Raw genomic sequence first — 26,767 nt, 5'->3', positions numbered from 1 at the left:
TTAACAAATGACTTTTATTACTTGTCAGATACAATCCTTAAATTCTAGATTCAAAAACGTCCATTCCTGGATTTACATTCTGTTGCAATCTTGGAAGATGTGGAAATTCTTTAAAATTTCTTTCTTAAGGGGAACATTGACAATCCTACAAGATACTCAGTTTCTATCTATTGAGATCAGTGTTCGGGCCAAGGAATTGATTTACGAAGCAACACAATTCTGTCTGAAGACTGATATGCAGTTTACTCCGTACAATCTCCACTGCCCTTTCTTTCGACAAAGAAATACATTGCCGAATTACAAATACTTTACATAATTTATTAGTCCTTTATTAACCAAATACATTGATGTACGAGAAACTACATACCTTGTGGAACAAAACTGGATACCCCTATACATTTGCCACTGCAAATTAATACGAATCTCGCAAAACATTGGCCACCTGTAGACAGATGGCATGTGCTTAGCTACTATTGAATTAACCTAACCCCTGTGCAGAAACAGGATTGGACCTTTTTGATTTTTTATTACAAATTATCTTTACTCCAATAAAAATTTGAGTTATCGATATGTTTAAATTACCACCTATTTGTGCAAACCCACCACACACCTCTTTCACCCCACACACACAAAAAAACGGTTTCAATTTTTACATGCCAAGTGAGTAAAATTCTGACTGGGGTACTCTGTCTGCAGAATCATCTCTACAATATGGAATAGTCCTACTCCTTTTATGCTGAAATAAATGCTGCAGCCCATGAAACTCCTTCGTTGACATCCTAAATGAGAAGCAAAAATCATTATCTAGAAACATGGAAAAGTGGTACAAGTGTACAAACCACAATAAAAAAGGTAGGTGTACATATTGTAATCGCTCCTGCGCTGTATTATGTTGCTTCTATTATTCACTATAAACCGTAGCAGATCTCAAAATGGCAGACATTCAATCGGTACTTTATAAATATGAAGTATTGCATTATAGAAACTGAATGAATCAAGACCATTTACCATTATAAAATGAAAAAGTGTAAGACTTTGTATTAACTATACAATGCAAGTAGAACCACAAAATACAACAGTCGTGGGGTTTTCCAGTTATGTCAGTTTTATTACCAATTAGCCACCCGCCATTAAATTGTAGTTTAATCTGTAGAAAAATAACAACTGAGGCCATTTAAAAAGTGAACATCATGGCTTTCAAGAGAACAAAATAACCTGAAAATAACAAAAACAAAATTCACAACATAACCGTAATATCATTGGTCAAAAACAGACCTTGTCATGATTTCAGTGCCATAGTGACCAGCTTTATACATTATTGACTAGTTGCATTGTATCAAATAAAAATTTGAAGTTAATTACAACCTACAGTTGAATGGTTAAAAATTTACGGCCAATATATTGCTCATCTTTCAATTGCTGAGATATTGTAAAACCAGGAGGATTGTGTAGGTCAACTGTCATTTTTAGAAATCTCACCTATTTCCATTATGACTACTTTAAGAGGATCACATTGAACTGCATTCCTTATAAATTACTCTTGCTTGTTAAGCCAAGAGTCTCGATACACAACCCATCACTCTCACTGCTAAAGTACACGGGAAAAGACGTGCAATTTTTTATTGCTAGGAATGAAGAGTGGCTCAGTCTTCAATGGACTTTAGGAATTTCTCATAGCTCTCTTCATCCATCAGCTCATCAACTTCAGCAGGATTATCAACTGTCATTTTAATGAGCCAACCTGTCAAGAAAAATCACCAGGTCACTACATGAAAAATGTTACCCAAATTGCTACTTTCACCATAAATATGGTTTCACATAAAAAAATGAAATATGAAGTTAGAAGTATTAATATCCATACATTTCACTTCCTAAGAACTACACGTTAAGCTCATTTGGGAAGTTTTTGGAAGAAATTTCAAGATTGACATCAGATGAATTTCAGGTCTATTTAAAATCAAATACTTCTTCTTGCAGAAAACACACTTTCGGAATCCCAAAATGATTTAATTAAGGGAAAGAACCTTCATTCAATTTCTAGTAAATAAAATACAGGCCAAAACCTGAAGTTACTTGAGTGTTATCTATAAAAAAATAATTCTAATACTGTGTGGAGACAGTATTTTTCCAGAAATAACCCAATTAATCTGCCTGATGGGGGGAAAAAACATTTAAGTTGTTCTGGGGAGAGCGAGATCTACAGCAATCACCTTTCTTCATGACAACGAGCTGTCTTACAACTACAGGCTTACAATTTACAACTGTAGGCTTCTCCATTTCCTACTGGTGTGTCTTATTAGGATTAATAAATAATTCACTGAGTGATTAGTAAAACATCTAACCTACACCTTTATAGCATCACTCAAACAGACCAAGGGAGTGATTTACAGGAATGGAAAATACAAGGAGTCTTCAAACAAGAGGAAGTAGCAACACAAAGGGCTTTGGGAAGTGAGCTTGAGATGGCAGGGACATAGTGGCTGAAAATCATGCTTCCGAAGTTTGCAGCCAGGAACAAAAAGCCAGTCAGTGCTGCACAGTGGAGGGTATGTGCAGCATCAGCCACTACAGCAAATCACTGAGCCAAAGACTGGAACATTGGGATTCTTTAATCAATTTGGCAGGGCATAGATGTGGAGAGATCAAAAAAAGCCGAGCAAACCGAAATAACATGATAGGGGCATGGGGTGGGGGGGGAGGGGAAGAATGGAAAGTTGCAGGGACTGCAGGGGAAGAGAGGGGAACAGAAGTAGGACAAAGGCAGTGTCTTTTGAAAGTGGGGTCTTAGTCTGGGATTGAGCAGCATGAAAAGGTTCTTCACTAGTGGCAGCCAGGAATGTTAATAGAGACAAAGTTGGAAGCTTTGATGGGGATAGGTTTGAGAAAGTCATTATTAAGCTGAAGGCACTTTTGGCTCATGCAGGATTGAATCATGAATAGGAAGTTAGGGTGTAGCCACAGCTTTGGGATTGATAGAGATGGCAAGATAGACAAGAGTCACCATCATACATGTGGAAGCAGATCTTGTGCTTCACAGACGATAAACATAAATGATTGAAAAAGGATCAAGGATGCAACCAGAAAGTACACAAGAGATGACCATGCAAAGAGAAACAGCAGCCAACATTTCTAGTATGCATTACTGGTGAAGGGGCCTTGAATATTGGTCATGCGTAATGGGAAGTAAAAGGCATGTCACCCATGAATCTTTGTCCATTAAACCTCCTCACCAATTAGAGGAATTCAGAAAATTATCCCTGCACTGCCTAATTGCGAGTTATAAATATGGCCTTGAGAAAGTAGAAATGAATAGAACAATAGAAATGAACGATAGAAGGGTTTGGAGTGATTGATAGTCCCAAAGGCAGCAGAGAAAATTCAGGAGGATGGGAAGACGATGCAAGTCAAGTTCACATTCAGACTGGGTACTGTTTGTGATTTTGAACAGCACAGTCTCAGCGTTGTGGCTGGAAATAGAATTGAACTGGAGGGTCTAACAGGTATGGATGAGATAATTCCAAAGTAACAACATATTCCAATATTCAAAAGACAATGAAAGATTTTATATAATGCAATATTTAGTAGGAGTGCAAGAAAGGTGGGTTTTTTGCAGGATGGGAGCAGTGATGCTGAGAGAGATGGGAGTGGAACCAGGAGACAGACAACATGTTGATGTTATGGGTTGAGGAGGGGAATCAGAAACATAACAGGGAGGGAACTGAAGATGATGGGCTTCAGGAATTAGTTTAATAGCATGTTGGGAGATGAAAAGAGGAGAGTAGAGGATGGCCACATTCAACATTTTTCCTGCTCTGCACATTTCCAAGTAACCAACCAAGTATGAAGTGAGCGCTCAATCAAGGAGGCTGAAGTTTTAAAGGATGGTAAAATTTACCAAAGGAAGCATGAGCAATTGAGCACATAGCCTTGATTTCTGGAAAAGAAATCGACGAGTTCCTTAAATTTGAGGATGCAGTTGCGTGAAGTTGGCAGTAATAGATTCTAGTGGAAAAAGAGGAGCTAATAGTTGTTGTTGCTCTCCGGGATAATTCCTTCATATTACTCCCCGAGATTAGCTATGAAAAAACAACAAGACTAGGACTTGAAGCAGTCATGCCATGTCATCATGGAGTGGCAGTCTGGTTCCTCAAAAAATGAATTCATATGGGTGCAGGGCCATAGATGTGACTGTTTCTGACTAACAATGGTGCAGCTGAAAGGTTTTCTAATTAGAAACTAATGAGATCAAGTATTTTGATCATAAAAGTATAAAAGTTCTGCAAATGAACATAAGAATTGGTGACGACTTCATTAGTTGAGTAGACAAGGACAAGAGCAAAGCAAACATTTTGTTGATAGTGTTCCAGTTTGTATGAAAACAGTGAAACTTTCATTATCCACTATGTTACAAGAGATCTTTCTGATGGCCAATGGAAATTGGAAGAAAGTTAATGCTCTTCAAATATTAGTCTTGCCCATATAATACAGCAGCACCTTATGGTCAAGAATGTAGAGTACAACAATAATATTACAAAACGAATATAGAGCTGTGATATTAGGGATTAGTATCAATGAAGCAATGTCAAATGCAAAACTTTTGTTTTGTGAACATTCTGGCAGGTAATTGAAGCTCAGACAATAGAAACTGTAAGGCAATATGAAGCCACCTTCAAGAACGTTAAATTGAAATACTTTAACATCCAATGCCCAAAATACACTTTAGGCATAATTTTAAATGACACTGAATGATTGGATTTGAAATAAGTCAACAACAAAATTATGCTGATTATAATGGAAATCACATTACTGGTTACCAGTCTCACATTGCTGTCATGAAAAATACCCTAGTCTCCAGCCACCACTCCCCCCGCAAAGTGCCATAACATTCAGCTTAAAAAAAAAAGAAATCACAGAGTAGTTCCAGCATACTGAAAAGTTTACGCTTCCATGCATCTGAAAGCTTATTACAAATAATTCACATACCTTCTCCGTAGCAGGATTTATTGACTAGTCCTGGATTGTCAGCAAGAGCCTTATTTACACCAGTTACCTCTCCAGTCAGGGGCGAATACAATTCACTAGCAGCTTTCACACTTTCCAGAGCACCAAATTCATCTGAGAAATGAATGTTTGCCACACAATACACTTTGTACAGTACTGATGATTACTTTTGAAAATATTAGATAAATTAGACATAGATAAATTAATGATTTACAAGGGAGTCCAAAGTTATAGGGGGTAGGCAGCACAGTAGATCCACGATCGGATCAGCCATGATTTTATCAAATAAATGGAGCAGGCTCGAAGGGGTGAATGGTCTACCTCCCGTTCCTAGTTTCATATATATTCAAACTGTTTATAACAACTGACAACTAACAGTAATGCTTCATATCATGTTGAAAGTTTAGCATTTTATTTATGCCATGGAAGTGACTGACAATAATACTTTTGAACTAGTTTGAGTAAATGTTTTGACTTTATGCTTATTTGTGGCGACAAGAGGACTATGTTGATATCTGCTCAATTGAGGAAAGATGGAAACAATACAAAGCTGCCTCAACATGGCAGAGTTTAATCTGCTTTCATCATGTTTACTTTACTGGACTGTTTACCTTTTACAATAAAAAAAAATACTGGTACAGTTTTCATTCAACATAGGGTGAATATTGCTTTGTTAGCCAGAGGGGTGTAAAAAGCTTACATAAGAGTTGTATAAAGCCACTCATTTCCTCTGCTGTTAATATTTAAGCAAAACACAATAGTATACCATAAATTTCCAGCATTGGACAATTTACTTCAATATAGGTGTTTGTTTCAAGGTAGTGTAGATTATGTTTGACAATGCATTCATTTACTGATGGCTCCCTTAGGTTAAACCATCTAGAGGAACAAACACTTGATATTAACTCGATGTGCCAACTCATTTTCAATTACTCATGCCTTATCTTGCATTTTACTTTCAACAGACTTCCCATGCCATGCACCTTCTTCAGGCCAAGAGGAAAGACCAAAGATGTGTTTGTAAGCTTCCATCAATGTTGCTTTTCAGTTGGACATTAGGAAGTGCAAGAGAGCAGTCCAGAATGACTGGCCTCCTGCTTGGCACAGGTAATGCTCTACATTTATATCCACTTAACTCATCAGTTGAGTTTATTTTTCCTAATTTGTTCAGGTTACATGCTTAAGACAATGGAACAAAGTCAATACTCACCCAATTGGTTCAGCTTTGTGCCTATCTCTGGCAATCCACAATATACAACGTCTCCTAATGCTTCCTAAGGAGAAAAACAATCCTGTACATCAGGATCTTTAGCACACATTTAATAATGTTAATTCTCTATTGTGCAACAGCTGGACAGGTACACTTGTTTTCAGAAATGTAGAACATGAAAATATTTCAAAAAATATCTAAAATATTAAACACCCCCAATCTGCCCATATTTTCTGCTCTCTTGAATTATAAATCCTTATGTCCACAGTTAATGAAAACAGCCCATGTGAACTTGTTAAACCAATTACATTCTTCAATCAGTAGAGATACCTCATCCCACCACTGGTGAAAGGGACTTAAACACGAGGATGCAAATGTTTAATTGGAAGCGATGGAGGTTCAGCAGCTAATGTAGATCAGCAAGGACAGGAGTGATGGTTGAGCAAGACTTGGTACAGGACAAGATGTAGCAGAGTTTTGGATCAGCAACAATTTACAAACTTTGGAGGATCAAAGGTTGACCAGGAGAATGTTGCAATAATAGTCCAGAGATGACAAGTGCTGTAAGATATGGATGACAGTTTCAGCAACTGATGCTTTAGGTAGGGGAGGAGCTGGCATTATTAGAGATGGAATAAGCGGTCTTATTGTTGGAGATTTTATGGGGTAAGAAGCTCAACTCAGGGTCAAATAGGACATCAAGGCTGATATGTTTGGTTAGACCAGAGACAGTGGCCAAGGGGGTGGGATGGAATCAGTTGCAATGGAACAGAGTTTGTAAGGGGGCCAAAGAGAATGACTTTGGTCTTCCCAGTGTTTAACTGGAAAAAAAATTGCAATTCATTCAAAACCGGATGTTGGCCAAGCCTCAGGGGCATTGTGGCACCTTGGGATGTTACACAGTAAAAATAGTTACATAAATGCACGTTATTGATGCTGCTGATGCCAAGAGAGATTCAAACATGGAGATATGGGAAAGGTGGGAGGCGGCAAGTTTGAGGGCTTCAGATAGGAAACAAATTGGGGATGGGGCAGTGATTAGCAAGGACAAAGGAGTCAAGGGCGGCTTTTCTCTTGTAGAGTGTAACGAGGGTGGTTTTGAAAGGGAAGGGGGACAGGGTTCGGGGAAAGGGAACCCTTGACAATGTCAATTCTGATCGGAACCTGGAAGGCAGATCTGATGGTCAGCAATTTAGTGGGAATTGGCTCAAAGGAGCAAAGGCACATGAGGTAATATGGGGAAAAACTAGAGAAAAAGATGCAGGCTCAGGCTAGAGCAGTCGGGAATATGGGGGTAAATGGGAACATGTAAACATTTTACTGAGATAAGTATTTCAATGGTGGACATAAGGGAGTGGTTGATCAGATCCATTTACTTTGTGAAAATCAATGAATAGTGGGAGATCATTGAAACTTGTGTGTCTGATTTTAAATGCTCAGATCCATGACCAAAACTAACATTTGAAGAAGAGGTAAATTGTAAAGCACGTACCCCATACACTTCAGAATATTTATTGACAGATAGACTGACCATTAAAAGTAAAACATTTGGGGAATACATCTATCAAACTAAGAATTAAAAGTACAATTTACAATACAAAGTTCATTTCCAAGCTCATCTAGATATTTAATCAGGTGCAGAAGGTGGGCAAGCAACATAACGGACATAAACACCTTTCACATTTCATTAAAAAAATACATATGAAGCAGCAGAAAACTATATTGTTTGTATAAACAGACATTGCGAATGAAATGATTACCATTTGCTGTCATTTCACTTATCAATAGAAAATGCAACATCTAGCTCAAATTATAACAAATCCCCTCCTTGTTTGCAAATGAATATTTTTTAGCAAAGACGCTTGCACGAAGTGTTTGATTTCAAAACAAGTGAACATGAAATCCTGCACACGACCTAAATCCGAGATCTGGAACAAAAAGCTTTTAGCTATTTAAAATGCCCTACTTTAAATACTTAAGATTTTCTGCTTTTAACATACCTTTCCCAATATAAACACATTTCTATCTTTTTTTAGTTTTACTACTGATGTTTAAAGTTAGGCTTAAAGTCAGCAGTCAGAACCTTACTCTATTCCCACATAAATTTCAACGATGCAAGTATAGAGTCCATTTTCTTTAATCATTCATGAACGTGGGAATCACTGGCAAGGACAGTATTTATTACCCATCCCTAATTTCCCTAGATAAAAAAGTGAGCCACCTTCTTGAACCGCTGCAGCTCATGTGGTCTATATACAACCACAGTGCTGTCAGGAAGGGAATTCCAGGATTTTGACCCAGCAACCATGAGTGAACAACAATATATTTCCAAGTCAGGAATGTGTGCGACTTGGAGGAGTGTGGGGGGGATCTTTTAGGTGACGATGTTCCCATGCACCTGCTGCTCTGGTCCTTCTAGGTAGCAGAGGTTCCAAGTTTGGGAAGAGCTGTTGAAGAAGCCTCTAGAAGGTGCTGCAGTGCATGTTGTAAATGGTACACACTGCTGCCACTGTGTGCTAATGTTGGAGGAACTGAATGTTTAAGGTCATGGATGGGGCGATAACTAGGAGATGCCCTGTCCTGGGTGATGTCAAGCTTCATTAAATGGAATAGTTCATTTACTACACTGTGCTGTCTTGAATATGTTTAAAACTTTGGTGTTGAAGGCATACATTTTTCGCTCCAAGATATTTCGTTTGCAGCCAAGTGTTAAGATCCACCTTGCACTATTAGTTCTTCAAAGTCACATTGTTTCAAACAGACAGTACTCTAATAGGCACAATATTTAACACAACTAAATTTATTTTTGTAAGGAATTCGTATTTTCACCAACCATAACTAAAGACTATAGAGTTTTTGCAAAAATATATGCTTTAAAAATAATTTAACAAGTCTGAATTTAATTTTTTTAAGGATCACAGGGCTTTACTACATTTGTGTGTTCATACCAACAAAGTTTATTCAGTGCTTGTCCACTTACATACCAATAAAATTTATTCACAACGGCAAATTAGAACATTTTACATGGAAGGGTCACAAAAACTTCGCATTGATAGTGAAGTGAACCTTGGTCCCATTGATAATAAATACCACGAGAACAACTTGATTAGAAAAAGCTGATCTTGCAACACCAAACTGAACTAAGTCCAAGAACATTCAAGCAAACCTTGCGCACTTAAAACCAGCACAACTAATATCACGGAGTTCAAAAGTGAAGGTCTGATACAGGAATTACACAGGATGGTAGTAAAAAGTACCCACCTGAGCATAATTGCTAATGCCCACTGTACCAATTCCGTTCTCAACTGTTATCCATTCATGTTTGTCTGTAAACTTGCGAGCTGCAAAACATAATAGTCCAACATCAAATGTGACTAAAACATTTTACCTAAAGTTTGGCAATCCGTACAACATTAATGTTTACAGATCAAATACAACTTGATCTTTATTAAAGCTATGAACACGAGCATGGAATCTACTTTGGATACTGCACTATATCTAATAAGTCATAAATTAAAGTATTGAAATGGTACCACACATCAGCTTAGTGCCATGACTGGAATAAAATAACTTCAACAAAAAAAAACCATTTCTTATAATTTCCTGTTTGCTCTCATGTATTTTATAAACATGGCGCTCCTAGCACACGCTCCTTTGTTCTCTAGTTCCAGTCTGAAATTTATATCCATCAAAACTCAACCCCCAAACTGCAGTACGGCATCATCATGTAACAGTTGAGGTATTACATTAACAAGTACAAAACACTTAATCCCAAACAGCAGTGCCAATGAAAATAGACAGGACTAAGTACTAAAAGCAAAATACTGTAGAAAATAGAAAGCTGAAATAAAAACAGAAAATGCTGGAAAAACTCAGCAGGTCTAACAGCATCTGTGGAGAGAGTAACAGAATTAATGTTTCAAGTCCAATATGACACTAAGTCATATGACTTATTCATATTGACTCCAAATGTCTTAAGAGTCATACTGGACTCAAATCATAACTGTGGAGAGAGAAAAACAGATTCCAACATTTTCTGTTTTTATATTCGAACTAAGTACTGGTTACTTTTAAAAGTAGTCTCCACTGAAAAGGTATCATTCGAATTTAGCTTTCCTTAATTATCGATTTTATAATTTCTGTTTTAAAACGAAAAAAATGTAGCCTAGATTGCATAATTTGCAAGTTACCTCAGGTGACGGATGATGGATACAGAGATGGTGTGATTAACACAAGACAGATTATCTTACATACACAATAGTAACATTTTCAACCCTCAGTCTTCAACATATGCTCCACTGTTCACTGTGTACATCCTTGTAATCAATACAAACCTGGTTTGAAGTGACAGACCATTTCTACTTCTTGATTCATTTTTAACGTATGGATCAGAGATCACATCGTACAAAGTCCCTTGAAGGCATCTTATACAACTGGGTATTCTGATTACATTCCTTACATCTTAAGCTGGAGGCCCCAAGTTGTTACTTTGTTTAGCACATGGGTGTCCAACGTACGGCCCACAGGCCAGAGTCTGGCCTGCCAAGTGTTTCTGTCCAGACCATGGATCACTGTTCAAAATACAGGGAAATGGAAGTGAAAGATTCTGCAAGGAGCTGCTCCTCCAATCACAGGCTGCTTCTCTCCCAGGTTTGCTGCTGATAGTGAGCCTATCAGTCTGTGATTGAAAGAGCATCGAGCAGTGGGAAGGTGTGTGGCAAGCCCAAAGCCTGACCGCCAGAGTGGGGGGTGGGGGTGAAGGGAGGCTGCGATGGAGAGACTGCCTGCCAGGGTGGTTGGCCAAGGGGTGAGGGGAAGAAACACTGTGAAGGAGAGGCTGCCTATTGAGGGGTTGGGGAGGGTCAAGGGGAAGAGAGGCTGCCGGGTGGGGAGAAGAGAGGCTGCCTGGTGGGGGTGGGGGGAAGAGAGGCTGCCTGCCATGGGGTGAGGGGAAGAAACACTGTGAAGGAGAATCTGCTGCTGGGGTGCAGAAGAGGCTGAGGGGGACAGGCTGCCTGCCAGGGTGGGGAGTGTGGGTGGAAAGTCAGGAAGTTGTTAGTGTACAGGTGACAAAGCATTCAGCCATCAATAATCTCGCAGCCAAGTCCAATCCTATCCACAACCGTGCACTTTTTAAAAAATTCGTTCATGGGATAGGGGCACCGCTGGTTAAACCAGCATTTATTGCCCATCAGAACTGAGTGGCTTGCCAGGCCATTTCAGAGAGCATTTCAGAGTCAACCACATTGCTTTGGGTCTGGAGTCACATATAGGCCGGGCCAGGTAGGTACTATGGCAGATTTCCTTCCCTAAAGGACAGCAGTGAACCTGGCTGGAAGGGGCCCTGACAATATTCCGGCAATAGTACTGAAGACCTGTGCTCCAGAACTTGCCACGCCCCTCGCCAAGCTGTTCTAGTACACGTACAACACTGGCATCCTCCTGGCTCTCTGAAAAATTGCCCAGGTATGTCCTGTATACAAAAAGCAGGACAAATAAAACCCGGCCAATTACCGCCCCAGTCTACTCTCGATCATCAGTAAAGTGATAGAAGGGGTCATCAACAGTGCTATCAAGCGGCACTTGCTTAGCAATAACCTGCTCACTGACACTCAGTCTCTGACCTCATTGTAGCCTTGATTCAAGCATGGACAAAACAGCTAAGCTCCACTGGTGAGGTGGGAGTGACTACCCTTGACATCAAGGCAGCATTTCACCAAGTGTGGCATCAAGGAGTCCTAGCAAAACTGGAGTTAATGGGAATTGGGGGGAAAACTCTCCACTGGTTGGAGTCATACCTAGTACAAAGGAAGATGGTTGTGGTTGTTGGAGGTCAATCATCTCAACTCCAGGACATCACTGCAGGGGTTCCTCAGGATTGTGTTCTAGGCCCAATCTTCAGCTGCTTCATCAATGACCTTCCTTCCATCATAAGATCAGAAGTGGGGATGTTCGCTGATGATAGCACAATGTTCAGCACCATTCGCGACTCCTCAGATACTGAAGCAGTCCATGTCCAAATGCAGCAAGACTTGGACAATATCCAGGCTTGGGCTGACAATTGGTAAGTAACATCAGCACCACTGAAGTGCCAGGCAATGACCATCTCCAACAAGAGAGAATCTAACCATCGCCCCTTGACATTCAATGGCATTACTATCGCTGAATCCCCCATTATCAACATCCTGGGGGGTTACCAATGACCAGAAACTGAACTGGACCAGCCATATAAATATTGTGGCTACAAGGGCAGGTCAGAGGCTAGGAATCCTACGGTGAGTAACTCACCTCCTGACTCCTCAAAGCCTGTCCACCATCTACCAGGCACAAGTCAGGAGTGTGATGGAATATTCTCCACTTGCCTGGATGAGTGCAGCTCCCACAACACTCAAGAAGCTTGACACCATCCAGGACAAAGCAGCCTGCTTTATTGGCACCAATACTGCAAACATTCACTCCCTCCTCCACCACCGACGAACAGTGGCAGCAGTTGTACCATCTACAAGGTGCACTGCAGAAACTCACCAAGGCTCCTTAGGTAGCACCTTCCAAACCCATGACCTCTACCATCTAGAAGGATAAGGGCAGTGGATACATGGGAACACCACCACCTGGAAGTTCCCCTCCAAGTCACTCACCATCCTGATTTGGAAATATATCACTGTCGCTGAGTCAAAATTCTGGATCTCCCACCCTAACAGCACTGTGGGTGTACCTACACCACAGGGACTGCAGCGGTTCAAGAAGGCTGCTCACCACCACCTTCTCAAGGGAAGGTAGGAATGGACAATAAATGCTGGCCTAGCTAGCAACGCCCACATCCCATCAATGAATAAAAAAAAGATGGGTTTTTACGACAATCAACAATGGTTTCATGGTTATCGTTAAGACTTTTTAATTCCAGATTTTTTTTACTGACTTCAAATTTCACCGTCTGCTATGGTGGGATTCGAACCCAGGTCCCCAGAGGATTACCCTGGGTCTCTGGGTTATTAGTCCATCAGCATTCTGGGGGCTTAATCATTGACCATAAATTGAACTGTATCAGACACGTCTATACTGTGGCTACAACAACAGGACAGAACTTCACTATTCTGTCAGGCAATTAACCTCCTGTCCCTCCAAAGCCTTTACACCATCTATGAGGCACAAATCATGGGGACACAGTGGCATAATGGTAATGTCACTGGGCTAGTAATCCACAAATCTCACCACGGTATTTAATAAATCGGGAACTATAAAGCTAGTCTCAATAATGGTGACCATGAAGCTATATCGATTGTTGTAAAAACCCATCTGGTTCACTAATGTCCTTTAGGGAAGGAAATCTGCCGTCCTTATCTGGTCTGGCCTACATGTAACTCCTAAACATTGACTCTTAACTGCTCTCTGTAATGGATAAGGAAGCCACTCAGTTTGAGGGCAGTTTAGAGATAGGTGACAAATGCTGGCCTTGCCTGTGATACTAACACCTTTAAAGAATAAACACCTTTAAGGAATAAAAGGAGAAAAAAATTAAGTCAGGAATAACGAGGACATTATAGCATGCTTACTTCCAGTTAAACTAAGGTTATCCAGTCAGCATTTGAATTTGGAATCTTCCTGGTCTACGTGGGATGGCTCTGCATGTTACAGTGCCTTTAGCTTTGAGCCTTCAAGAAAGTTTTCTTGATACTGCCTTGGGAATACATGCATGGCGTTGGAGTAACATATTTTCATAAAAGGAGTGAGTGCTCTATTGGCAAAATATGACAGCATGACAAGGGTCTAGGTAAAATTTTACTGATGCTGGTTTGAAAAAAAAAACACAGGTGATATCTGTATGCTTGTTCTTTTTGTTGTACTCAGTGTCTAACTTTCCTCTGACTCTGATATCAACATGGCAGAATAGTGTTATCTGTTTTTGACACCTTTGAAAGCTGAATGGATGTTGAAAAACTCCTGACTAATGCTGTGGGAAGGATGGAGGAGAATTCACTGTTGTTATTGACAGAGAACTGCTTCAGCACATTTTTACTATGAAATTTATCACCACTTGGGCTCTTGTGACCAGCTATTTATTTGTTTCCCAATTAACACCTCGATACGCTGTTTCAAAAGAAGCATAGAGGTTCAGGGAGGGAATTCCAGAGTCTCAGTATGTGCTTTGGTATGACCTGGTCTAATCTGTCCTCAGAAAGCTACCATGCTGGGTTGTGCATGCATAGGTAAATGAGAGGCGATTCAAATGTGTGATGGGCAATTGTTTAAGCAGTGTCAGGTCATGGAGAAATCACCTACCACCTTGGTGTAGCTGCTACAATGCCAGGTATCTCACTAAATCAGTCTTCAATATTGTGACGAGAAAGTAAGCTAATAAATTCGTCTTCACATTTGAAGCTGATTCATAAAAATGCACATTTTGTGTTGTTTTGAGAATAGCAAGATAAATCCTGATGCTTCACTTTCCAAAATTTGCTCAACAGCCCCAGTGAGAGTGAGTGAGGAAAAAAAATTGAAATGTGACCCCTCACGCGAAGGTTGGACACCCCGGGTTTAGAATAAACTGAAAGCCTTTCAATGTAGCAATTTAGTTGGGGTCGCTTCATTTTATGTAAAAGCAAACCAACTTGGGCAGTGAATTCCAGACACCCACTATCCTCTGCGTAAAAAAGTTCTTCCTCATGTCCCCCCTACACCTTCTGCCACTTCTCTTGAATCTATGTCCCTTGGTTCCAGAATTCACCACCAAGGGAAACAATTTTATCCTGTCCACTCTATCTATTCCCCTCATAATTTTGTACACCTCAATCAAGTCACCTCTCAGCCTTCTTTGTTCTAAGGAAAATAACCCCAACCTATCCAATCTCTCCTCATAGCTACACTTTTCTAACCCTGGCAACATTCTTGTAAACCTCCTCTGCACTCTCTCCAGAGCTATTACGTCCTTCCTGTAATGTGGTGACCAGAACTGCACACAATACTCCAGTTGTGGCCTCACCAGTGTTTTATACAATTCCAACATTATATCCTTACTTTTATATTCTATACCTCTGCCAATGAAGGAGAGCATTCCATATGCCTTCCTTACAACCTTGCCTACTTGAACTGCTGCCTTCAGGGACCTGTGCACTTGTACGCCAAGATCTCTCACTTCATCTACCCCGCTTAGTATATTCCCATTTATTGTGTAGTCCCTATAACTGTTTGACCTCCCACTTCTCTATGTTAAAATCCATCTGCCACTTTACCGCCCACTCCACCAACCCATCTATATCGTTTTGGAGATTATGGCTATCCTCTATACTATCCACTACTTGGCCAATCTTTGTCATCTGCAAATTTCCCAATCGTGCCCCCCCCACCACATTCACACCCAAATTGTTAATTTATAACACAAACAGCAAAGGTCCCAACACCGAGCCCTGTGGAACACCACTTGAAACAACTTTCCATTTGCAAGGGCATCCATCAACCATTACCATTTATTTCCTGTTACAAAGCCAACCTTTTATCCAGTTTGCCACATTACCCTGGATCCCATGGACTTTTACTTTCCTGACCAATCTGCCATGTGGGACCTTGTCAAATGCCTTGCTAAAATCCATGTACACAACATCCACTGCACTACCTTCATCAACCCTTCTTGTCACTTCCTCAAAGAATTCAATCAAATTTGTGAGGCAAGACCTTCCTTTAGCAACTCCATGCTGACCATCCCTGACTAGTCCATGCCTTTCCACATGACAGTTAATCCTATCTCTCAGGATTGATTCTGCTAATTTGCTCACCACCGATGTAAGGCTAACTGGCCTATAATTGTTTGGCATTTCCTTTGATTCCTTTTTAAACAATGGAACTACGTTTGCATTTCTCCAGTCCTCTGGTACCTCCCCTGTATCTAGTGAAGATTGGAAAATCATCCTCAGAGCACCTGCTATCTCCTCCCTGACTTCCTTCAGCAGCCTCGGAAACAATCCATCTGGCCCTGGTGACTTATCAACTTTCAAAGATTTCAACCCTTCGAGTATTTCCTCCCTCTTTATGACTATCCCGTCCAATATCTTGCAGTGTTTCTCCTGGACTACTATATCTACATTCTCCCTTTCTTTTGTAAACATGGAGACAAAATATTCATTCAAAACTCTTCCCACAGCCTCTACATCTACACACAAGTTTCCATCTTCATCTCTGATAGGTCCCACTTTTTCCTTAACTAACCTTTTAGCATTAATGTATTTGTAAAACATCTTTGGGTTATCTTTAACTTGACTTGCTAATCTTTTTTCATGCCCATTTTGATTTCCTTATTTCCTTTTTTACTTTGTCCCTCCACTTCCTATATTCGTCTAGGCTATCTGCAGTGCTTAGTTCTTTGTGCCGATCGTACGCTTTCTTCTTCTGTTTGATCTTCCCCCGTATTCCTCTAGACAACCAGGGGGGTCTAGATTTGGCAGTACCACTCTTATTTTTGTGGGGGACATGTCTACTTTGTACAATTAGGGTCTCGCTTTTTAGTGCTTCCCACTGGTTTTCCACTGTTTTATCCTCCAGCAGTGCTGTCCAGTCCACCTCAGCCAAGTCCCTTCTCATTTCTGCAAAATTTGCCTTCCCCCGGTTCAAGACTTTTACTCCTGCCTTACCTCTGTCCTTTTCCATGGTAATGCTAAATCTAACTGAATTGTGGTCACTGTCCCCCAATATGGTCGCCAACTGTCACTTCACCCACTTGCCCTTCTTCGTTCCCCAAGACTAGGTCTAGAATTGCATCTCCTCTCGTTGGGTTTGTCACTAATTGGTTGAAAAAATGTTCCTGGACACACCATGAATTTTTCTCCCTCAGTGCCCCTTATATTGTTTGAATCCCAGTTGATATTAGGATAGTTGAAGTCTCCTACTATTATTGCCCTCTTGTTCTTACAAGCAGAAATTTGCCTACATATTTGTTCTTCTATCTCCTCTTCACTATTTGGGGGTCTATAGTATACTCCCAGTCGTGTGACTGCCCCTTTTTAATTTCTAAACTCAATCCATAAAGCCTCGTTTGTTGACCCATTTAGTATATCATCCCTTCTCACAACTGGAATTGATCCTTTAACCATTAGTGCTACCCCCCACCTCCTTTTTTATCTCCTACTCTTTCGTGTCTGAAGACTCTATAACCAGGGATATTAAGCTGCCAGTTTTGTCCCTCCTTTAGCCAGGTCTCCATTATAGCAATGACATCCTGCTGCCATGTGTCTACCTGTGCCCTTAACTCATCTACCTTGTTTGTAATACTCCTTGCATTGAAGTATAAACAGTTTAACCCCGTCAATTTCCCTTGCTGGACACTTTTAAAACTTTGCTTCTCCTGTAACTCCATGTCTATCACAACCCCTAGCTAATGTTCCACCTCCATTTTTCTGATCTGAATCTGACCTATCTGATCTTACTCCTGGGATCCCATCCCCCTGCCACACTAGTTTAATTAATCCCCAACAGCAAAATAGCAAAAGCAAATAGCAAGGGCACTGGTCCCAGCTCTGCCTGGGTGCAGCCCATCTGGTTTGTACAGAACCAGTCCCAGTGCCTCAAGAACCTGAATGCCTCCCAGCTACACCATCTCTCCAGCCACATGTTCATTTGATCTATCTTCTTATTCCTGCTCTCGCTAGCACGTGGAACTGGAAGTAATCCTGAGATTACTACATTTGAGGTCCTGCATTTTAATTTATCTCCTAACTTCCTGTACTGATCTTGCAGGTCCTCATCCCTTAGTTTACCTATGTCGTTGGTACCAATGTGTACCACGACCACTGTCTGCATAGCCTTCCCTCCCCAGAATGTCCTGCAGCCGCTCCGTGGCATCCTGGACCCTGGCACCAGGGAGGCAACATACCATCCTTGATTCACGTTTGAGGCCACAGAAGCGACTGTCTGTGCCCCTAACTATTCAATCCCTTATCACTATAGCCCTGCCACTTGTTTTCCTCCCACCCCTCTGAGCAGCAGAGCCACCCACGGTGCTGTGAACTTGGCTGTTGCTGCTTTCCCCTGAGAGGCCATCCCCCGCCAACAGTATCCAAAGCGGTATATCTGTTAGAGAGGGGGATGACCACAGGGCACTCCTGCACTACCTTCCGGGAGTCTTTTACTAACCTTTCCTACTCTGCCCTCCTGATAACCTGGCAGTGACCCAGGCTTCAATTCCTCTTGAATAAGTTCACAACTACTTGTGTGTGTCTCCTGGCAGTCTTTGAAAGGTATTCCTGATGCAGCCTTATGAGCAACAACTCTCACTGCCACATTCTCCTCCTTCAGCCACCTCAACCTGTTCCATCTCTCACCTCTCCTTCCAAAAACAAGTTTGTTCACCGCGCTCACAAAGCTCCACCTAAGTTTCACTCCAAGATCTATACATTCACAAAATTCGTGTTGCCAGGTGTAGGTGATTACTCAAGCAAAGACAATGCATTTAATACACAAACAAATACAGTTTGACTTTCTGTCCCTTTCAGATAATAGCAATGATGATGGCAAGATATTCCACGTAGAATTAGATAATAAAAAAGTACAGGCGTGCTTGTTGATAATTAATAGTTTTGGTCGTTGCTTTGGCCAGCATGTTGATAAGAGTAACCGGTGTTCTATCCATGTCAGGACACAGGGACACTATTACTGTTTAATAGTTAATTTATACATTAATTTATTATATCTGTACACACCCCCCACTATAAACTCCCATATCCACATTTAAAATGGAGATTGCCTATGTAAGTTTGTCACATATTAGAATTGCACAATCCCTGTAATGGAGGCACTGCAGCATCACCACTAATATCGTTACCATGCAAAAATGTTTACACAGACACAGTTTCTATTAGAAATACAGACACAGCAATTTATTTTTTTCCATAGCACATACTTCCGGCAACAGTCAAGCTTAGTTCTTCACTTACTTCAGATATCGTATTTTACTCTGTCCTCTGACACAATTGATACTATTACAGGAGACGTTTAAGAGAGATATGCATAAGAGTTGCCTAAGTATGTATATATCACACTTATTCTCTGTAAGATTTTCTCAACATTTGTCATAATTAAAGTTAGCTTATCTATGTCTGCCACTCATTCAATCCTCCCAGATCAGTTTCTAAAATTGATGCAATTTTTCTTCATAATACCATTTACTTAAGGGCTCAACTCTGCCTCTGATTTTCTTCCCCCTCTTCCAGAATATCAATCCATTTTTCCCATTGCCATTTAATGCTTTGGTATTCTGTCCCCTTCCCAATACCGCTTTACTGCACCTCCCCCAAATACCATTTTACCGCACCCAACCCCACCCCCCCACCTTCCAACATCAACAAGTTATCTTCGCCAATTCCCTGTATTCCTACTCACCTCTGACCTTGCCAGAAGCTGGAACATCTTCCCTGCCACCTTAAATTTAAGATAATTTGATCAACATGTAATAATCAGTGGCTCTAATGATATTGTTATTCACATATCCTCTGACTGACTGTGAGCAGTGCAACAGGATATCCACTAACATAGCATTTGGGCTACCTCAGTCTGATAAGGTTGCGTCAGGTTTAAAACATACTAACTGCGTTAGCTCATTAATAAGTGGGGGGGTTACTCAATTTGTTTGTTGTCACAATTTAACAAAGGCTTCACAATTCATCCTCCAGCAGTGGTATCCTCCTCCAACAAGGCATAGGAGGTAGGTCTACACACCAGTTATTCAAATCACCCAAATGATCAGATCCTTATTTAAAACGGACAGACTTATCATAGATTCTTATTAGTCACACTGAACACACTCAAAAGACTTGCTGAGATATGGGAACGTAGGAGCTTTATCCTACTATATCACAATAGCAGAGCCTCCAAAACTCCAGATACCAAGGTCCCCAGTCTTATTTATACAAATGTAGGTCATTGCCACAAAGTGAGGAGACGAAAAAGTTGGAGGATGGCTAATTCTTACATACTGTATATCAGGTAGGTTAGCATAGACCTGGGAGCAGATTACGTGTTCATTGGATTGCCATAAAAACCTCTCTGGTTCACTAATGTTCTTTAGGGAAGGAAATCTGCTGCCCTTCTTTGGTCTGGCCTACACACAAATCCAGACCCGCACAATGTGAACTGTCTTCTGAAACGGCTTAACAAACCAGTCAGTTGTATCAAACAAAAATTGAAAAGAAATAAAACCGGATGGACCACGCAGGCATCAAGAATGACAATGGCACACCCAGCCTAGTTGGCCATGTAAAGTCCTCCTTATTAACATCAGGTGCTTGCGCCAAAATTGGGAGATCAGTTGCACAGACTAGTCAAGCAACAGCTGGGCATAATCATACTCACTGAATCACACTTTAAAGCTAATGTCCCAGGAACCTCTATAACATCCCTGGGTATATCCTGTCCCACCAGTAGGACAGACCCACCAGTAGTGGCAGCACAGTGGCATACAGTCAGGAGGGAGTTTCTGTGGCAGTCCTCAACAATGACTCCAGACTCCATGAAGTCTCATGGCATCATGTCAAACATGAGCAAGAAAACCTCCTGATCACAACCTACTGCACCCACCCCCCTCAGCGGTTGAACCAGTACTCCTCCGTGTTGAATACCATTTGGAAGAAGCACTGAGTATAGCAAGGCCACAGAATGTACTCTGAGTGGGAACTTCAATATCAATCACTGGGAGTGGTTTGGTAGTACACCTACTGACTGAGTTCTGAACAGCATATCTGCCAGACTGGGCCTGTGGCATGAGCTGAACTAAAAGGAGGGAAAACCTACTTAAGCTTGTCCTCACCGATCTACCTGTCACAGATGCATGTGTCCACTTCAGTATTGGTAGGAGTGACCACGACACAGGCCTTGTGAACACCAAGTCCCATCTTCAGACTGATAATATCCTCCATCTTGTTGTGTGGTACTACCACTGTGCTGAATGGGATAAATTCAGAACACATCTAGCAGCTCAAAACTGGACAGGAGATGCTGTGGGCCATCACCAGCAGCAGAAATGTATTCAACCTCCCTAACAGTACTGTGCGAGTACCTACACCACATGAATTGCAGCAGTTCAAGAAGGCAGATCACCACCATCACCTTCTCAAGGTGAATTAGGGATGGACAATAAATGCTGGCCTAGACAGCGACACACATCCCACGAAAGAATAAAGCAAAAATCCGTAACCTCATGGTGTGGCATATCCCGCACTCTTAACATTACCATCAAACCAGGGAACTAACTTTGGTTCAATGAGCAGTACAGGGGAGTCTACCAGGAACAGTACCGTACATACCTAAAAATGAGGCACAAAGCTAGTGAAGCTACAACACAGAACTACATGGTTAACAGCAGAAGCAGCAGGTAAATACCTGTAATCCCACAACACATCTTGTCAAAGCTCTGCAGTCCTACCACAGTCCTGAATCGAGTGGTCAATTAAACAATTAACTGGAGGAGGTGGTTCTGCGAATATCCCCATTCTCATGATGGGAGAACCCAGCACAAGTGCAAAAGACAAATGTTGAGTGAACGATCCATCTCTGCATCGTCCTGAAGTGCCAAGCATCATAGATGCCTTCAGGCAATTTGATTCACTTCACCTGCAATCAAGAAAGAGCTAAAGGCACTAGATACTGCAAAGGTTATGGGTCCTGACAACATCCCGTCAATTATCCTGAAGACTTGTGCTCCAGAACTAGCAGCACCCCATACCAAGCTGTTCCAATACAGCTACAACACTGGCATCTACCCAACAATGTGGAAAATTGCTCAGGCATGTCCTGTCCACAAAAAGCAGGACAAATCCAAACTGGTCGATTATACTGTCCCATCAGTTTACTCTCGATCAAAGTGATGGAAGATGTCATCGACAGTGCTGTCAAGCAGCACTTACAGAGCAATAACCTGCTCACTGATCTCAGTTTGGGTTCCGCCAGGGCCACACAGTTCCTGACTTTATTACAGCCTTAGTCCAAATAGGGTCAAAAGAGCTGACTGAGCTCCAGGAGCAAAGTGAGAGTGACTGCCCTAGACATCAAGGCAGCATTTGACCGAGTGTGGCATTAGCAGCCCTAGCAAAATCGAAGTCAATGGGAATCAGTTGGGAATCATACCTAGCACAAAGGAAGATGGCTGTGGTTGTTGGAGGCCAATTGTCTCAGCCCCAGGACATCACAGCAGGAGTTCCTCAGGGTAGTTAGTGTCCTAGGCCCAACTATCTTCAGCTATTCTGTCAGTGATCAGGTCAGAACTGGGGATGTTCTATGATAATTGCACAATGGTATTTGATAAGGTACCACATCAAAGGTTACTATACAAGATAAGAGCACATAGTGTAAGGAATAACATAAGCATGGATAAAGGATTAGTTAGCTAACAGAAGCAGAGAGTTGGGATAAATGGATCTTTCTCGGGTTGGCAAGCTGTAACTACTGGAATGCCACAGGGATCAATTCTGGGGTGTCAATTATTTACAATCTACATCAATGATTTAGATGAAGGGACCAAAAGTATGGTAGCTAAATTTGCTGATGACATCAAGATAGGTAGGAAAGTAAGTTATCAAGAGGAGGTAAAGAGTCTACAAAGGGATATAGACAGATTAAGTGAGGGGCATAAATTTGACAGATGGAGTATAATGTGGGAAAATGTGAAATTGTCCACTTTGGCAGGAAGAATAGAAAAGCAATAAACAATTTAAATGGAGAGAGGTTGCAGAACTCAGTGGGACAGAGGGATTTGAGTGTCCTGGTACATGAATCACAAAAGTTAGTCTACAGGTACCACAAGTGATTAGGAAGGCAAATGGAAAGTTGGTGTTTATTGCAAGGGGAATGGAATTAAAAGTAGGGAATTTTTATAGCAGCTGTACAGGGCCTTAGTGCGACCACATCTGGAGTTGCTATGTACAGTTTTGGTTTCCTTATTTGAAAAAGGATACAATTGCATTGGAAGCAGTTCAAAGAAGATTCACATAACTCATTCTTGGGATGAAGGGCTTATCGTATAAAGAAAGGCTCAACCTGTTCGATCTATTCCCATTGGAGTTTAGAAGGATGAGAGGTGATATCTTATTAAAACATCTAAGATCCTGAGGGGACTTGATAGGGTAGATACTAGGAGGATGTTTCCTCTTGTGGGGGGAGACTAGAACTGGGGGGCACAGTTTAAGAATAACAAAAACAGATGAGATGAGATGAATAACTTAAAACAGATGAGAATTTTTTTTCCCCTCAGAGGGTTGTTAGTCTTTGGAATTCTCTACTCAAAGAAACAGTGGAGGCTGGGTCACTGAATTTATGCACGGTTGAGTTACGCAGATTTTTGATAGACAAGGGAGTCAAGGGTTATGTGGGGCATACAGCAAAGTGGAGTTGCCATCACAACCAGATGAGCCTTGATCTTATCAAATGGCAGAGCAGGTTCGAAGGGCTGAATGGCCTCCTCCTGCTCCTAAGTCCTATGGTCGGTACAATTCGTGATTCCTCAGATACTGAACCAGTCCACACCCATATGCAGGAAGACCTGGACAACATTTAGACTTGGACTAATAATTGGCAGGTAACATTTGCGGCACACAAGTGCCAGGCAATAACCATGTTCAACAAGAGAAAATCTAACCATCAGCCCTTGACATTCAATGGCAATACCATTGCTGAATCCCCCATTATTAACATCCTGGGATTTACCATTGACCAGAAACTGAACTAGCCATTTAAATACTATGACTACAAGAGCAGGTCAGAGGTTGAGAATTCTGTATCAAGTAACTCACCTCCTGACTCCCCAAAATCTGTCCATCATCTACCAGGCATGAGTCAGCAGTGTGATGGAATACTCTCTGCTTGCCTGAATGAGTGTAGCTCCAACAAGTCAAGAAGTTCAACACCATCTAGGACAAAGCATCCTGCTTGATAAGCTCCCCATCCACCATCAGCACACTGTGTACCATATACAAGAGGCACTGCAACAACTCGCCAAGCCTCCTTCAACAGCTCCTTCCAAACCCCTAACCTCTACCACCTAGAATTACAAAAACTGCAGATGGATGGAAACACCACCACCTGCAAGTTTACCTCCAAGCCACATGTCTTGCTAACTTGGAAATATGAGAGCATAAGAAATAGGAGCAGTAGGCCATTCAGCCCCTCGAGCCTGCTCCTCCAGTAAAGATGATCATGGCTGATCTGATCTGGCCTTAACTCCACTTTCCCTAATAACTCTCGACTCCCTTGTCAATCAAAAATTTGTCTAACTCAGTCTTGAATATATTCAATGACCCAGCCTCCAATGCTCTCTGAGAACTTCAAACAATAACAACCCTGAGGAGAAACTCCTCCTCAGCTCTGTCTTAAACAGGAGACCCCTCATTTTAAAACTATGCCCCCTCTTTCTAGATGCATCACCATTCCTTCACTGTCACTGGGTCAAACAGCATTGTGGATTTACCTACACTAGGTGGACTGCAGCGGTTCAAGGCAGCAGTTCACCACCACCTGCTCAAGGGTAATGAGGGATAGACAACAAATGCTGACCTTGTCAGCGATGCTCACATCCTATGAAAGAACAAACAATAAAACTGCTCATTCAGTCAGGAACACCACATGGCACAGGAAACCCAAGAAAATTATTCAAGATACAATCTTAAGATAGCTTCACCATGAAATCACAAACTATGTAAGACAGATGGTCAAATATCAAGAGAGGGAGAACTGCGTTGACAAACAGCAGACAGATTACAGGGACATGCATCACATTTTCTCATCAGATCATGCGGCATCCAACACTTCTGCTAAACTATAGATGACCACTTTCCCAAAAATGGTACTTTTGACCAGAATCCCCACAAAATAATTGGTGACCCAAGTCCAGTATTAATTTCTAAACCAGTTTGTAAACTGATGAAGATTGATTTGCCCAGCCATTTCATCTGCTGCCCAAAAGCGCTCCACAGCTTTCTGAAATTCACAAGTTACCACTTTCTTTATGAACAGTAGAATGTATCCATAATTTATCAACATAATTATAGCATCAAATCATACAATCACACCACTTAAAGCAGACATTTGAGGTTAGGATCTGGATGTTTGTACTCGAAAGCAAGCATCAGGAATTCTACATAATACAACTGAAAGGGAATAACTTTGACACATAATACACTATATGTATCCAAAGTTAACAGTAGTTGCTTTCTCCAGCAGGTTTAAAGAAATCAGCCATTCCTACTGCTTGCCTGTGGGTTGCATCACTTGTGTTAAAGTGATATTCATTTTAAAAGATGTCAGGATACATTTTTATAAGGACTGTAACATTCTGCCATGTTACACTCCATGTATTATTTTGCTTCCTGGGTCATTAGAAACTCATTGTGGTTTAGTAGTACAGAACTTGAGCATCACTGAAAAAAAATGAAGTTTTTCACCTTGCCACTCATCAGGTCACTTTGCAAGATTATCGCTATAAAAGGGGAAAACAACAATTTATACTTCTTCGACATGTCTCTTTTTTCAGCAATCGAAACTCATTACTCATAGGCAGATCAATGAGAAGTTGCCACAACTTTAGTTTTTTTTTAAAAAAATGCACAATTCCTTATTTAGTCACAAAGTGTTTGCTAATGCAGTTTTCCTACACTTTGGCCAGAAACATCTAAAAACTTTTGTTAAATATTCCAGTACTTTGATCTGAAACTTCCATTTTCACCCCAAGCACAAAGTACTGAACAGATAAAAACGTTATTAAAAACGCTAAGGTATGAAAGTCCATGCAGCTGCGGAGGGCTCCAAACTGAAGGGGGCACACGGATCAGAGAGCAACTGGAAGGACACAGTGCGTGCCATTCCCTCAGTAGATAACATGCAGCCAGCTGCCTTAAAAAAAAATACCCATTAAAACCGATGACATTTGATTTCAAAAAATGCATTTCAACAAACTCTTCCCTAGGTGACAGAACACGAAGTGCAAAGTTTACGAGAGTAGTATTAGGGCACGCTGCTTGTAAAAAGGCAAAACTTAAATATAACAGCAAACAGCCCCAACCTGGTCAAGTGTGTGACCCATTAATTAACTCCTCACCTCAATCCTCCTGACCGTCTACCAGCTCCAATTAGGAAAACCGTTGCAACAAATTACAGATTAAAATAAAAAGTCAAACCAGGAGGGAAATACACCTTCCAACCAGGCCCGGCGTTTGCAAACATAGAGCTGCAATTTTCAGCTACAGATTTTAAAACGTTACAGTGTTAAGTTGCATACATGACCTAGGCTTGACTTTGCTCTCGAAAGCCGCTGCTCTGCTTAACTTGCTGTTAACCACTTAGCAAACGCCTCCACCACCCCCCACTCCCCCCCCCCAAAAAAGCTCTGAATGAGGCAGACGCACCGGAGAGGGCCGATCTGCCGGTGCTCAGGCTCCGCAGCGGCCAGACGATCCGCACCGTACTGTGCGGAGGCTGCCAGGTGGCCGGAGAGTGCAGGCACCGGGAAGCCACCACTCTCAAATTCGACACGGTGCACCTCCACGCCATCTTTGCAAAGCAGCAAATGAGCGCGAGCGGATGGGGCGG

General features: G+C 41.4%; 1 protein-coding gene across 1 annotated transcript; it reads right to left on the bottom strand.

Annotated features, from left to right (window-relative positions):
* Positions 1 to 1,087: 1,087 nt before the first annotated feature.
* LOC144682171 (glycine cleavage system H protein, mitochondrial-like) lies at positions 1,088 to 26,767 on the bottom strand. The gene is made up of 5 exons (XM_078544552.1): positions 26,584 to 26,767; positions 9,473 to 9,552; positions 6,212 to 6,275; positions 4,984 to 5,115; positions 1,088 to 1,741 (listed from the first exon to the last, which is right to left on the bottom strand). Exons 1-5 carry the CDS (start codon positions 26,726 to 26,728, stop codon positions 1,644 to 1,646), a joined length of 519 nt encoding a protein of 172 aa, XP_078400678.1. The 5' UTR covers positions 26,729 to 26,767; the 3' UTR covers positions 1,088 to 1,643.

This window comes from Cetorhinus maximus, chromosome 6 (assembly GCF_964194155.1).
Source record: "Cetorhinus maximus chromosome 6, sCetMax3.hap1.1, whole genome shotgun sequence".
In the NCBI taxonomy this organism is placed as follows: domain Eukaryota; kingdom Metazoa; phylum Chordata; class Chondrichthyes; order Lamniformes; family Cetorhinidae; genus Cetorhinus; species Cetorhinus maximus.
This window is presented reverse-complemented; position numbering and strand designations above follow the sequence as displayed.

What these genes read in the sequence shown, in the direction of transcription:
- LOC144682171 (XM_078544552.1), bottom strand. Translation starts at nt 26,728, where the DNA reads ATGGCGTGGAGGTGCACCGTGTCGAATTTGAGAGTGGTGGCTTCCCGG. An exon ending in CGGCAGATCGGCCCTCTCCG is followed by an intron (nt 9,553 to 26,583) that starts GTGCGTCTGCCT and finishes TATGTTTTGCAG; the next exon opens with CTCGCAAGTTTACAGACAAA. An exon ending in CACAAAGCTGAACCAATTGG is followed by an intron (nt 5,116 to 6,211) that starts GTGAGTATTGAC and finishes TTCATTTCTCAG; the next exon opens with ATGAATTTGGTGCTCTGGAA.